Source organism: Sus scrofa, chromosome 7 (genome assembly GCF_054392235.1).
Source record: "Sus scrofa isolate SSC_HxYL_T2T_F1_AM1 chromosome 7, Sscrofa_HxYL_maternal_Yorkshire_Landrace_v2.0, whole genome shotgun sequence".
Lineage (NCBI taxonomy): Eukaryota > Metazoa > Chordata > Mammalia > Artiodactyla > Suidae > Sus > Sus scrofa.
Window position 1 is genome coordinate 43,850,818 of NC_139389.1, and position 13,089 is coordinate 43,863,906.

Sequence of the window (13,089 nt, forward strand, 5' to 3'; positions counted from 1 at the left end):
ACACACACACACACACACACACACACACACACACATAGACACACACACACACGTTGTTTCTGCCATGAAAAGAATGCGTCTGTGTTGGGTTTGGCCAGTTGCCTGTATCCCTTGCTGCTCCGAACTTCCCAGCCCGGCATTCCAGAAGAGGGTCCCTGGCCTCAGGAAGGCCACAGGAATGTCCCCACCCCCTGCTCTGGCCTAGCCTCCGCTTTCCAGAGTTTAAGAAAATAAAAGTGAGTGAAAGGTATGTTTCTCTCTCTGAGCCATGCCGAGGGGGAGATGGCGCGAGAGGGAGGCAGAGGCCTTGGGAAGGTCCCCTGGCCGCCCTCCAGGAGAGGGAGGAGAGGGGTTCTATTCTAAAGCTCTGGACACCGTGGGGGCACCTGGGAGGAAGGACTCTCCCCTGGGCCTTCTAAGCCATCATCGGGGTGTTGCAAGACCACTAGGGTGTCCCTGGCGTGCTCACAGCTCTTCCCCAGACCACCCCCCAGGGGGTGTAGTGTAAAGGTCCCACCCAGAGGGTGGGCAGTGCCTAAGCTGGGAGACCTTGGAGGGCAACCCCTGGGCCCTTCCCGCCATGAGGGATGGGACACCTTCCCCCATCTGACCAGAGGGAACTTGTGGCAGAGTCTTGCTGGCCTGAGCAGTCGCTAAAGGGCCAGGCACTCGTCCACCCCCTGGGAATCTGGGAGAGTGGGAGGAAGACCCCTGGGAGAGAAAACGACCATCTCAGATACGGGAAATGCGGTCAGCCCTGAGGATACGAGGATCCCAAGGCTGTGCGGGGGCCCTTCGCTGGTGATTCCAGCCAGCCCTGACCGTCAGGGAAAGCCCCCAGCGAACACTGGTTTGGGTTGGTTTTCCTGGAAGGGGTTTCATACTCCCCCCTCCCCTTCATACTTGCCCGCCTGCCACCCCAGCACGCCTGTAGATTTCTGGCACATGCTTCCATGTGGTCCCTTGCGAGAAGGGGGAGTTTGTCTCTGGCCTCCCCACCACGGGGTAGCACATTGGAGAGGGTGGAGGTTGAGGTCATGGAAAGGACCCCCTGCCACTGGCATGTGTGCATCTGGGACACCAGAGAGCTTAGCGGGGGCAGCAGGTGCCTCCGGAGTGAAGGAGAGGACTCAGCCCTGGGGTTTGCCTCCCTTCCCTGAATCTTAGGAACGCGTCCCTGGCACCGTATGGAATGAGATTGATGACACGCAGGTATTTCGGATTCTGGACCTCGAGGACTTTGAGAAAATGTTCTCAGCTTATCAGAGGCACCAGGTAAGACCCTGCCCCCAGAAGCAGCTGGAAACTTGACTTCACCTTCAGCCCTGGAACTCAACCCTCAGCCCCGCCTTCCCAGTCTTCCTCCCTCCCTGTCATGTGTACTGAGTGATATATTCGTTGTCAGCTACCGTGTTCTTGCTGGGGACACAGAAGTAAATCGGGGGTGTTCTGTGCGGGGGAGGGGAACACCCCATTGTATTAGTTTATATTTACATAACATGTGATGAAACAGAGTCTTGTCCATTGCTCTCTCTGGTCCTGGAGCATTGGAGGTGGAGATGCCGGGCCAGGCCACCGGTGACTGCTTTTTTTTTCTGGGCCCAGGACCTAGGAACTATACCTAGAAGGCATCATAACTTTTCAACCACTTTTGCTGCCGTATCACCCAAATACCCCTGGGAGTCACGCAGAAGATGCTAGTATTTCAAGGAAGGTGGAGCTGCTCCAGGGCATGCTGGGGGGTTGAGGCTGGGGCTGGACAGGCTGGGAGAGGCCCTGGGCTTCGCTCTGCAGAGCCCGCGTACAGAGGCTGAGCAGGAAGCCTGCTCTTCCATAGTAGGATGGGGAGGGGGGTTGGTGGCAGGATGTAGGATGTTTCTGAGGCAGAACCTGCCAACATGGCCCAAAGTGCCAATTCCCCATGAATGCGAGGGCCCAGGAATCTGCATTGCACGTCCGAGGGCCTTCCTCCCAGGTCCAATTTGGGCATTACTGGCCTCGAGGCCCTCAGAGCATTTGCTTTCTCTCTCTCTCTCTCTCTCCCAGGAGTTATTTCTTCTCCCCGTTGTGCTATTTAATTTTTCTTTTTTAGCTTTCTGGGGCCGCACCCGCGGCATACGGAGGTTCCCAGGCTAGGGGTTGAATTGGAGCTACAGTTGCCAATCTATGCCACAGCCACAGCAACACCAGATCCAAGCTGCTTGTGCGACCTACACCACAGCTCATGGCAATGCCGGATCCTTAACCCACTGAGCAAGGCCAGGGATCAAACCTGCAACCTCATGGTTACTAGTTGGATGCACTTCCACTGCGCCACAGTTGCAGCTCCAAGATTGCTCTATTTTCTTCTGTGTCTTCCTCCGCTAAGCCCAGGGCTCCAGCCCTGAGGGCTTCCCCAGGTTCTGTGAGCGGGGTCTGTGCCCTCCTGGGTCCTGGGTGGCACTGGCTATTGTGACCGGTTCCCCTAGGCTTTCTACTAAGCTCAGGGCTGTGGGGGACACTTCTTGAGGGCACGGTGACTGCTCCAGAGTTACTGGCCAAAGGGGTGCCATGGGGGCAGGGCTCTGGACCTCCCTAGGGTTCTAGAAAAACGGAATGGTCGTGTGTTTAATTTAGGTGTCAGTACTCCAGGTGTCTGACTCTTTAGCCTGAATTCCAGGAAAGGCAGAAGCTGTGGCCTGGCCGGAGCAGGAAGGTGTTCCTTCAGCTCTTGGGCTCCTGTGATCAGTGGTCCCAAGTGGGCACCGTGGCTGGAGGTGTGTGCCCGGGGTGTAGAGGCACAGGCGAGCACACACCCCCTCCCCCTATTCTGAGAGTCTTCCTCCAGGCCAGGGGTCCAGCTGGGCCCACCCAGTCTCCAGGGCTCTAGGAGGGGGCCTGTGGGGAAAGGGGGACTCTGGGGTTGCGGTCAAGCTGGGTCTGGGGCCTCCCAGGTTGGTGAGTAGAGAAGAGTTAAGAGGGGCAGCCCCCTGTTCTGTCTCCCCCATCGCCTCTCTGAGCCCCCCAAATCCAGCACCCTGTGTCAGGGCAGGGCTCACCCAGACTGCTGTCACTCTGCAGGTGGCTCCGACTCCGGCATGTTGAATTCACAGCAGCAGAGCTGGGGAGCCCCGGAGGCTGTGTTGCCCCGGTTGCCTCCTTCTCTGGTCTCGGGGTCCTGGGTCCGTGGGGCAGGGATAGTCCTATGAGCTGCCGTGCTCCTCTCTCTGTGCCCCATGCAGGTTCCAAGTCAGTGTCTTCAACCCCATCCGGGTCAGGAAGGGAAAACCAGGCGTGAGCTCCATCCCCCTCAGCTCCCTCAGACAGACAAGGGGCCAAGGGCAGGGAGCAAGTTTCAGGACGCCCATTTTCCTATGTCTCATGAATGCGACTTCCACGTGCTTCCCGCTCAAGTTGCTTTGTGGTTCTGTCTGCCCCCCTGTTTTGAAAGATGAGGTCATTCCAGGGTGCAGGAGAGCGAAGGGCCTGGGGCGGGGCAGCTCGGCGGCCTGGGCTGACTCGGGAGTGGTCGTCCCAGGGATGCAGGGCGTGCAGGAGAGGCTGCCTGTTCCCTGCTTGGTCTGGCTTCGCTGTGACTGCATCTGCTAGAAGCAGCTCCCATCAGTGCCACCCGCGGCGGTCTCATTGGGGTGGGGCAGACAGAGTAGAGGCTGAGGGGTCCCCACGTCTTCCCTACTATTCTCGGTCCCCGAACCTCTTGGCTAACGTTGTGCATGTTTAATTCTCCATTGGCTGCGGCTGCTACCTGCCTAGGAGCTGATAACTAATTCTTCCCAGCAGGTGAGTCACTCAGGGTTCTGGACACTCTGGCTTTTAACCACTGTCCTGGGCTGCTGCCCTGTTCTGGGCCCAGATGAGAGGGCTTGTCCATTCTACCTTCTGCCTTATGATCCGTCTATACCAGCTGGTATCAGGAAGGCTCCCCAAAGAGAAAGCACTATAGGGAAGGGAGGTAATGCAAGCAGGCCCCCACCAGCTATGCAGGTGAAGGTCTCCTGGAGTCAGGAGAAAGCTTCCAGGTCTGTTGTCTTGCTCAGCAGCTCCAAGGCCGTCCTGTAAGGCTGCACAGGCTGAGCACTGTGCAATTCCTGGGGGCACAGTTCACAAAGAGTGATGGCCGTGGCAGCCCCCTGAGTTGTCCAACATGGAGCGTGTGCTTGGAGGGACCTCCTGGATGAAGAGCCAGCCTCCCTTCTGCCTCCCAATGGGCCCGGGAGAAAGCAGGAGGAATCTTTCATTTCTTGGGGTTTGTCTGCTGGAACCCCAGAGAAAAGACTTTTGCCTAGAAGTGTGCCTCAGTTTCCCCACCTCTGATCTTGGGGATGCCCTCTACCCTGGGCACACTGGATTGGGCCTGAAGTCCCCAGGACTCCAGGAACTACAGCCTATGGAAACAGGGAACCAGCCTCTCATCATAAGCTTACAGAGGCTCTCTGGGCAGGGAGAGGGTGGGAGGCGGGAGTTGACTGTCTGGGATGCGGGTAGATGAAATCCCATTGCTCAGACCAGTCCCTCCGCCTCTGTCCAAACAGTTCCTAATCTCTCTAAAAGGGGGCTCCTCATGACCCCCAGCCCATTCTGGCCCCTGGTAAAGTCCTGGATGCCTCCTGTTTGAGCCAGTTATTAGCCATCCCCCTCTCTTCTACTCTTTCCCTTTCTTGCTCTCACACCAGGACCATTCATTGCCTGGTTGGCACGAGGGTGGCTTCTCGGGTGGGGGGGTGCAGGAGAGAAGAGAACTGGGGGAGATGCACACCTCATCCTTTCCACTGGGCTTGTCGGTTGCAGAAAGAGCTGGGCTCGACCGAGGACATCTACCTGGCCTCACGCAAGGTCAAAGAACTGTCGGTCATTGACGGCCGGAGGGCGCAGAACTGCATCATCCTTCTGTCCAAGTAGGTGCTCGCCCAGCCTCTTGGGCTCCAGCCCCACCAAGGTTCTAGGTGGGAGGGAACGGGGCCCCGGGAAGCAGAGGCCTGGGAGCAGAAGACGCAGCAGTGGAGCTGACTGCCTGGGGCGGGGGGGACACAGCAGGGAGTGTGGGGACAGCAGTCTCTGGCCTCACCCCCCACCTCCCAGCTGACCTCCCAGGACTGGGAGGGAGCCCACCAATCAAGAACCCTCTCCTGGGAGCCCACGCTGCGCAGCAGTGCTGGGCTCCGCAGGCAGGAAGCTGCCCCTGTCCAGCCTGGTCAGCGTCTGGCAGTGGAGTTGCTCTGAGCCCACAGAGGCCCCTTGGCTTAGGCCACAGACCAGCATGATCTCAGCCCCCAAGCATTTCCCGTGGCGGTAGAACAAACAGGGCAGTATCTGGGCTCACAGCATAGCTTCTGTGTGGGGTCCCCCCCCTGAGCCGGGGTCAGGGGGCACCACCTCCCATACTATTCTTAGTGCTGCCCCCCCCCCCAGAACTGCTGTCCCCCCTTTGCTGCCACATGGCCCCAGGCCTCAGTTTCTCCCCCTTGACAGCCAGGGAGACATCTGCTTCCCCAGGGCTCCCAACGGGTGCATATCTGGAGGGGCTGTGCGCGCGCGTGCGCATGTGTGTGTCTGTCTTTCTGTCTATCTATCTCTATGGGGGGTTGCTTCTCCCTCTCCTGAACCACAAGATGCATGGGAACAGCTGTCGGAAGACTGAGAGCTATTCTGTTTGGAGGGAAGCAGGAAACTGGCCCCTTAGTGGCCGGGGCTATACCCACCTCCCATGGAGACACTGGGCATATTTTTGGCATGAGGAGAAGGATCAGAAACTTCCACCCACCCCATCTCAATCTACACTGAAGACGGCCCTCTTACTCCCAAATGTCCTTATCAGCCATGATGGGGACTCATATGTCCTTATCAGCCATGATGGGGACTCATGTAAGAGACTTGAGACTCGCGTGTCTCTTTAGAGACTCAAATAGCTCAGGATGGAGCCATGGAGCGGCCCGCGCGGGTCTAGTCGGAGAGGGCTTTGTGGAGGAGGGCGTGAGTGCTGTCAGACCTGCTCCTGCCTTCGTGGAAGGAAGGGAGAGAAGGCCGGGCTCTGGCTTCCAAAGGAGAAGGTCTGGGGTCTGTTCTGAGCAGAGGGGCCAGGCCGCGCTGCTCAAGGGTGGGTTTCACCGCAGGTTGAAGCTGTCCAATGAGGAGATCCGGCAGGCCGTCCTGAAGATGGATGAGCAGGAGGACCTTGCCAAGGACATGCTGGAGCAGGTGAGCCCAGGGGGAGGAGCTGAACTGGGGGCAGCCCTACCCCTTCCTGCCAGCCCCTCAGGGAGGCCGAGACCCTTGGGTCAAGGAGAAATCCGGCTAGAGGCCTGAGAAAGAGGTTCACAGAAACTGCCCTGGGTGAACCCCTCTGAGGGGAGGCCGGGAAAGGCTGCCTCTTTTCAAGGGATGGAGGCCCCCAGGAAGGAAATATAAAGAGTGATCCCCCAGGGGTCTCAGGGCGAAGACAGTGACCCCCAGCTGGATCTTCTCCACGGCTCTTCCACATCAGTTGTTGTGTTTTTCAAGGGAAACCCTCCAAACCAAACCACCATCCATCAGACATTAAAATGAAGAACTCGGAGTTCCGTCATGGCTCGGTGGTAATGAACTCAACTAGTATCCATGAGGGGATGCGGGTTCCATCCCTGGCCTGGCTCAGAGGGTCAAGGATCCAGTGCTGCCATGAGCTGCAGTGTAGGTCGCAGACGTGGCTCGGATCCCGCATTGCTGTGGCTGTGGTGTAGGCTGGGAGCTATAGCTCTGATTGGACCCTTAGCCCGGGGAACTTCCATATACTGCGGGTGCAGCCTTAAAAAGCAATCAATCAAATTTTTTAAATGAAGAACACTGCTGATCAAAAGGCACTATTACTGGAGTGAAAAGACAAGCCAAATTTTAGAAGATCTTTGCTTTATGCACAGATTACAAAGATCACATATTCAGAACAAATGGCTTTACAAACCAGGGAGGACATGACAAACAGCTCAACTTACAAGTAAGAAGAAGACAAATAGGTACTTGGTGAGAGAATGTCCAAATCGTTCAATACTATTATTAGTCATCAGGGAAAAACAGTAGGAGTTCCCTGGTAGCTCAGTGGGTTAAGGACTGGGCATTGTTAGCTCAGGTTGCTGCTCTAGTTCAGGGTTTGATCTCTAGCCTGGGAAATTCTGCATGCCATGGGCACAGCCGAAAAAAAAAAAAAAAATAGAAGGAAGTGTAGAGTTGGGTGCCCAGTGTCCCCTTGGGGCAGATGAAACATAAACCACCACATGAAGATGTGTCTGTCTCTTAAGGGGCGCCTCATCGGTGTTGGGCTTCCATGGGCTGTACCTCCATGTCAGCCTTTCACCAGTTTCCTCTCTGATCTTCACCTGCTCCTTGTAGCTCCTCAAGTTCGTCCCGGAGAAGAGTGACATTGACCTCCTGGAGGAGCACAAGCATGAGATTGAGCGGATGGCCCGTGCGGACCGCTTCCTCTATGAGATGAGCAGGTGGGGGCGGGGGTGGGTGTGGCTGGAGAGGGGAGGGCAGGCTAAGGAGGGGGCTGGAGCTGCCCCTGGGGTGTGGGGGGGGCTACCTCACAATGTAGCTCGCCCTGTCCACAGGATCGACCACTACCAGCAGCGGCTGCAGGCTCTCTTCTTCAAGAAGAAGTTCCAGGAGCGGCTGGCTGAGGCCAAGCCCAAAGTGGAAGGTACAGCTGGGACTGGGGAGGAGACCCAGAGTGGAGAAGCATCTGGGGAGGTCTGGGGGTGGGAGTCAAAGGTCAGGAGCAGAGGAAAACTCCTTTGTTGTCGATTCTCCCCCCCGAAAACCAAAGTCCAGCGCAAGATGTAAGTCTATGATTTTGCAGATGCTTGCTTGTGTTTCTACTCTCCATGCCTCAGCGTGCAGGCTCTCCCAGGCAGGGGCTCTGTTGAAACTGCCCCTGTGTGGGACAGAAAGGCTGAAAAAGATTGATCGCCTTAATCTTTCCCTGCCTGAGAGGTCCGAACTAAGAGACGATCTCTGGGTGCATTATTTTAAGTGTGAGCTACTCAGAAAGTAGGAAATTGGCTCAGCTGTTATGGCTCAGCCGCTTAAGAACCCGACTAGTATCCATGAGGACATCAGTTGAGTCCCTGGCCTCACTCAGTGGGTTAAGGATCTGGTGTTGCCGTGAGCTGTGGCGTAGGTCGCAGATGAGGCTCAGATGTGCTGTGGCTGTGGTGTAGGCCGGTGGCTACAGCTCCGATTCGACCCCTGGCCTGGGATCCTCCATATGCCGTGGGTGTGGTCATCAAAAAGCAGAAAAAGGAAAGAAGGATGGAATGAAACAGAGCAAGGTGATCCCCAGAGGCATCTGATTTTCTGGGTTGGGGAATGCCTTCTACAGTGGCCTTGTACAGATGAGAACTTTGTCATTAAACAAGAACCATGCGCCAAGCGCTGTGTGGAACATTCCATGGGGATGGTCTCCTTTGTCCCTCACAACCCAGTGGGGGCTCTTCTGTCATTTCTGTCAGTGGCCCAACTGGATTGGAATGTAGACCCTCCCTTCACTCCTTCCAGGCAGTACTTCCCAGAGGGCAAGGATGGAGGGACAGGGAGCTGGGGAAAGGGCAGGTGGCAGGAGGGTGGGCAGCCATGAAGGCCCAGGAAGGAGAAGCAGGAGGGGCTGCGAGGCTCATTTGTGGTGAGAACAGATCAGCAGAGGAACAGGAGAGCCTGTGGCCAGGGTGCTGGGGGGCGGGCTGGAGACAGAGCAGAGCATGGGCCCCTCTGCTGGACATCAGGTTGGCCAGCACCCCCCAGGATGCCCAGTCCAGAGAACGGTCCTTCCTGGAGGTTGAGCTGCTTCCGGGGGGCTCTGGCAGCAGGGCAGGGCATGACACGTCAGAGGCAGATGTTTTCTATAATCTGGATACACACACACACATGCAGGCTGGGAACACGGGCACTGCAGGCTGTGGTCTTAGATAACGGGTCTGGGGCGGGGGGGAGATGGCCGTGGCTCTGCTGGTCTAAGGTCTGGAGGTACTTCCTGCCCTGGTGATGGATGCACCTTACTTCACCCAACCTCTCTGACTTGCTGCTACCTGCCTCTGGGGCCTGAGGCACAGGTAAAGGGGTTCAGCCCAAGACGTGTGCTCAACTATGTGTGTGTCTTGGGTCAGTGGAGCAAACGCTCGCCATCGCCTGCAACTGGAAACCAGAGTAGCTTAGCTACCAGGTGGGTCTGATCCCAGGAGCCCACTCCTAACACCCCCCCCCTCCCCTGCCAGATAGTCTGGGGACACTCGGGAAAGAGCCTCCCTTTAACATGGAGCAAAGTAGAGTGAGACAGGTCTGGCATGTCAGTCCCACCGAGCCGCTCGGCAACAGCAATGGCTCCTATCCTAGAATGGTCTGGGGGTCTCATCCCTCCCAGGGCTGGGAAGAGCTGGCTGCCTTGTATTTTACAGAATCGGGTCAGTGGGCTCGACTTGGGGTGGAGACGAGAGGATCGTGCAGGATCGGGCTATCTGGTCCTCCTGCAGTTCCAGAGCTTAAGCTTTGTCCCATCTCCGCCACTGATGAGCTGTTGACACCCGTCCCTCCAACCTCAGGTGGGGCCTCTGGGTCACTCTGCCAAAAGCCAGTCATTCATCAAATCTGACAAATTTACCAATTCTCCTATGAATATATTCATGAACATGTTCTTCTTGAATATATTCTCGTGAATATGTTCGCTGCTGAATATACGGAATTTACTGACTCTCACTATGAATACATTCACTGAATATAGTCAAGATGAATGTGACTTCCCATGTAAACTTATTCCTATGAATATATTCATGAATATATTCTTCTTATAAATATATCAAAAATGGCTGCAATGCCGATGGGAGTTTTCCCATTTACACAAATTCCCTTTGAACTCTTGTCATTTTCTGTTTTGCCGACATTTTAGCATTTTTAGGATTCCTTGGCAAATTTTTCAAATTGCATTATCGACCTTAGAGAAACTACCCCACCCACGATACGTTGCTGGAAACTTTTATAAATAGTTTACTTTAAAAAAAAATTGTTATTGAAATGTGCACATAAAAAGAACACAAATCCCAAGAGTCCTACTTGATAAGTTATCCTAAAGTCAGCTCACAGGTCAGGAAATGGAACATTTCCAGGCCCCCGAGCCCTCCTTTACGTCTCCCTCTTGATTATCACCCGCCCCCGCGCTCCCCCCCCCACAACGATTACTCCTTCCCTCTGCTCCAAAGGTTTTGTTCGTCTTGAACTTTCTATATATGAAATAACAGAAGAAATAATTTCACGCTGGTCTTCTGTTCAGCAGCATGATTGCGTTATCTCCATTATCACAGGGAGCAGTGGGGTATTTATTCGCGGTGCGGCATGTTATTCCATTGTACAAATGTATCATAATGTACTTAACCAATCTAGATGTAATTTTTTTTTTTTTTTTGGTCTTTTTAGGGCCGCACCTGAGATATACAGAAATTCCAGGCTAGGGGTCGAATTGGAGCTATAGGTGCCAGCCTACACCACAGCCACAGCAACGCGGGATCAGAGCCTAGTCTGCAACCTACACCACCACTCACTGCAACATCAGTTTCTTGTCTTTTTTTTTTTTTTTTTTTTTTTTTTTTGTCTTTTCTACAGCTGCACCCACAGCATATGGAGATTCCCAGGCTAGGGGGTCTCATTGGAGCTACAGCTGCCAGCCTACGCCAGAGTCACAGCTACGCCAGATCCGAGCCGCATCTGTGACCTACACCACAGCTCACGGCAACGCCATATCCTTAACCCGCTGAGCAAGACCAGGGATCGAACCTGCAACCTCAGAGTTCCTTGTCAGATTCGTTAACCACTGAGCCATGATGGGAACTCCCCATGTCAGTTTCTTAACCCACTGAGCGAGGCCAGGGATTGAACCCATGTCCTAATGGATAACTGGGTTCATTACCACTGAGCCACAATGGGAAATCCTAGATGTAACTTTCTTAAAATAAGTGCGCTAGGAACCATTCAATTACCCATCAAGAGTTAATGCCACAATTAGGTCAGAGAATATGCATATGTTTGACTTTAGAAGCCACTGACAAACCTTACTTATTACTCATCTTTTACAGCTTTTTTTTTTTTTTTTTTTTTTTTTTGCTGTTACTTATTTTAACTGCTTCTGAAGAGTTTAGCAAACTTTTAGTCAGATGGTTTTCATTTTATCTTCATAGCAGCATCCTAAGGAATGTTCAGTTTGGCAGAAGCCATACGATGGTTTGGTCTTCTTATCACATTTAATGATCAACAATCATACTCTCTAACTAGTAATCAGTTTTTCGGTCTAGGGTTCGTATCCCAATTCTGCCCATCTACCATAAATACCCCCTGGCTGAGGAAGAACAAGAGCACCCCCCTCAGAACAAAATACTGAAGTCTTGGTTACTGTTAGCCGTAGTTTATATTTCCACCAAAGGCGTATTATTTAAAGCACTGTGGGAAATTTTTAAATGACTAAAGCTTGGGAGAAAAATTTTAAACGATATTCAACAGGCTATCAAGTAACCTATTTATTCACATCGAAGACACCATCAACCATAAAGCATACCATTATCTTACAGAACAAAAATGTGAGAATATTGCAATTGATGATGTTATAATTTAATTGACAGGGATTTTCCCCCAAAACGTCAGTAAAATTCAGCACTTCAAAAGAGGCAGAAACAGTACCGTAGTATGTAAAATGCTAAAACTTAATTTTTTTAATTTTTAAAAAATTGAATTTCTGCTGTATAGAAAGGTGATTCATATATATAATGTATATATCATACATCGTATATAGATATTCTTTTTCATATTCTTTCCTGCTATGGTTTAATCACAGGATATCAAATAGAGTTCCCTGAGCTATACAGTAGGACTTTGTTTATCCATTCAACATAGAATAGTTTGCATCTGTTTGCAGTTTCAATGTTTAATCACTAGGTTTAGAAAAGTAAAAGCATTATAATCTTGCATATATCCACAGAAAGAATACATGACCATTCTTTAAATATATGCAAGGAAAGATACATTCTAAAATACAGTCTTAGGAAGAGGTGGCACGTTTTGAGAAAGTTAATTTGGTGAACTGGCTTTTGGGGAGTTCCTCTGGAGGCAGGCAGGGTTGGGAAAATCACCTCCTGGGATGGAGCGGGCTTCTGCCCTTCTGAAGTTGATAGACACTTGACAGCCCTTTTTCTGGACTTTGTGGTGGCATCAGCCTAGGGCTCTGGGAACCCAGCATATGCAGGGCTCTCACCTCTTCCTCCCCGCTCTCCCCCCCACACCCCCCACCCCCAGCCATCCTGCTGGCCTCCCGGGAGCTGATCCGCAGCAAGCGTCTAGCACGGATGCTAGAGGTCATCCTGGCCATCGGCAACTTCATGAACAAAGGGCAGCGAGGGGGCGCCTATGGGTTCCGGGTGGCCAGCCTCAACAAGATCGCTGACACCAAGTCCAGCATTGACAGGTGGGACCTGCTGGCTTCTGTAGCCTCCACCTCCCTGCCCTCTGGCCTCTCCCCTCCTACCCCTCCCTCCATTTCCAACCCAGTGTGTGTCCCAGCCTGCCCCTGGCACCTCACTCTGGTTTCCACTTGACCCTCGCTCCCAGTTCCCTTGGCCCCTTATCCTTGACCTTTTACCCACAGAAACATCTCTCTGCTTCATTATCTGATCATGATCCTGGAGAAGCATTTCCCTGACATCCTGAACATGCCCTCCGAGCTGCAGCATCTTCCAGAGGCCGCCAAAGTCAAGTGAGGGGTCCCTCTAGGGCTTCCTTCTTTCTCCCGGTCATCAATGCCCACTCTCATCTAAATTTCATCCTTTGGGGCCACAATGACTAGGAATGAACTGCGTCTCAGGGCTTGTCTGGGAAAACCAAACAAAAGACGCTATTTGCTCTCAGTTCCTCATTTCAGAGGTTCTCCCAGGAAACACAGTAGGGAGTGGGGACCTGAGCCAGGAATGGGCACAGTGCCAGCCCAACGGGAGCAGCGTTACTAGCCTATCCCCACTGTGAGCTATCAGAACCCGATCCCGCCAGAGGCATCCAGGAGAAAGTGTGGGCTCACTCCACTTAGCCCCTCCA

At 53.4% G+C, this 13,089-nt stretch overlaps 2 protein-coding genes across 21 annotated transcripts in view; one reads left to right on the forward strand and one right to left on the reverse strand.

Annotated features, from left to right (window-relative positions):
* MOCS1 (molybdenum cofactor synthesis 1) overlaps nucleotides 1-13,089 on the reverse strand; it is a 918,787-nt gene that overhangs the window by 864,792 nt on the left and 40,906 nt on the right. The gene's annotated exons all lie outside the window — the stretch shown is intronic.
* The window catches only part of DAAM2 (dishevelled associated activator of morphogenesis 2), a 159,337-nt gene that overhangs the window by 140,367 nt on the left and 5,881 nt on the right, over nucleotides 1-13,089 (forward strand). For 6 of the 20 annotated variants that reach the window (XM_084967985.1, XM_084967981.1, XM_084967980.1 and 3 more), the window contains 8 exons: nucleotides 1,168-1,275; nucleotides 3,754-3,780; nucleotides 4,789-4,895; nucleotides 6,111-6,195; nucleotides 7,360-7,466; nucleotides 7,581-7,669; nucleotides 12,298-12,466; nucleotides 12,647-12,754. In XM_084967985.1, coding sequence (XP_084824111.1) covers nucleotides 1,168-1,275; nucleotides 3,754-3,780; nucleotides 4,789-4,895; nucleotides 6,111-6,195; nucleotides 7,360-7,466; nucleotides 7,581-7,669; nucleotides 12,298-12,466; nucleotides 12,647-12,754 — 800 coding nt within the window. The remainder of the gene's footprint in view (nucleotides 1-1,167; nucleotides 1,276-3,753; nucleotides 3,781-4,788; nucleotides 4,896-6,110; nucleotides 6,196-7,359; nucleotides 7,467-7,580; nucleotides 7,670-12,297; nucleotides 12,467-12,646; nucleotides 12,755-13,089) is intronic. The other 14 variants (XM_084967990.1, XM_021098661.2, XM_084967987.1 and 11 more) reach the window with 3 other exon arrangements.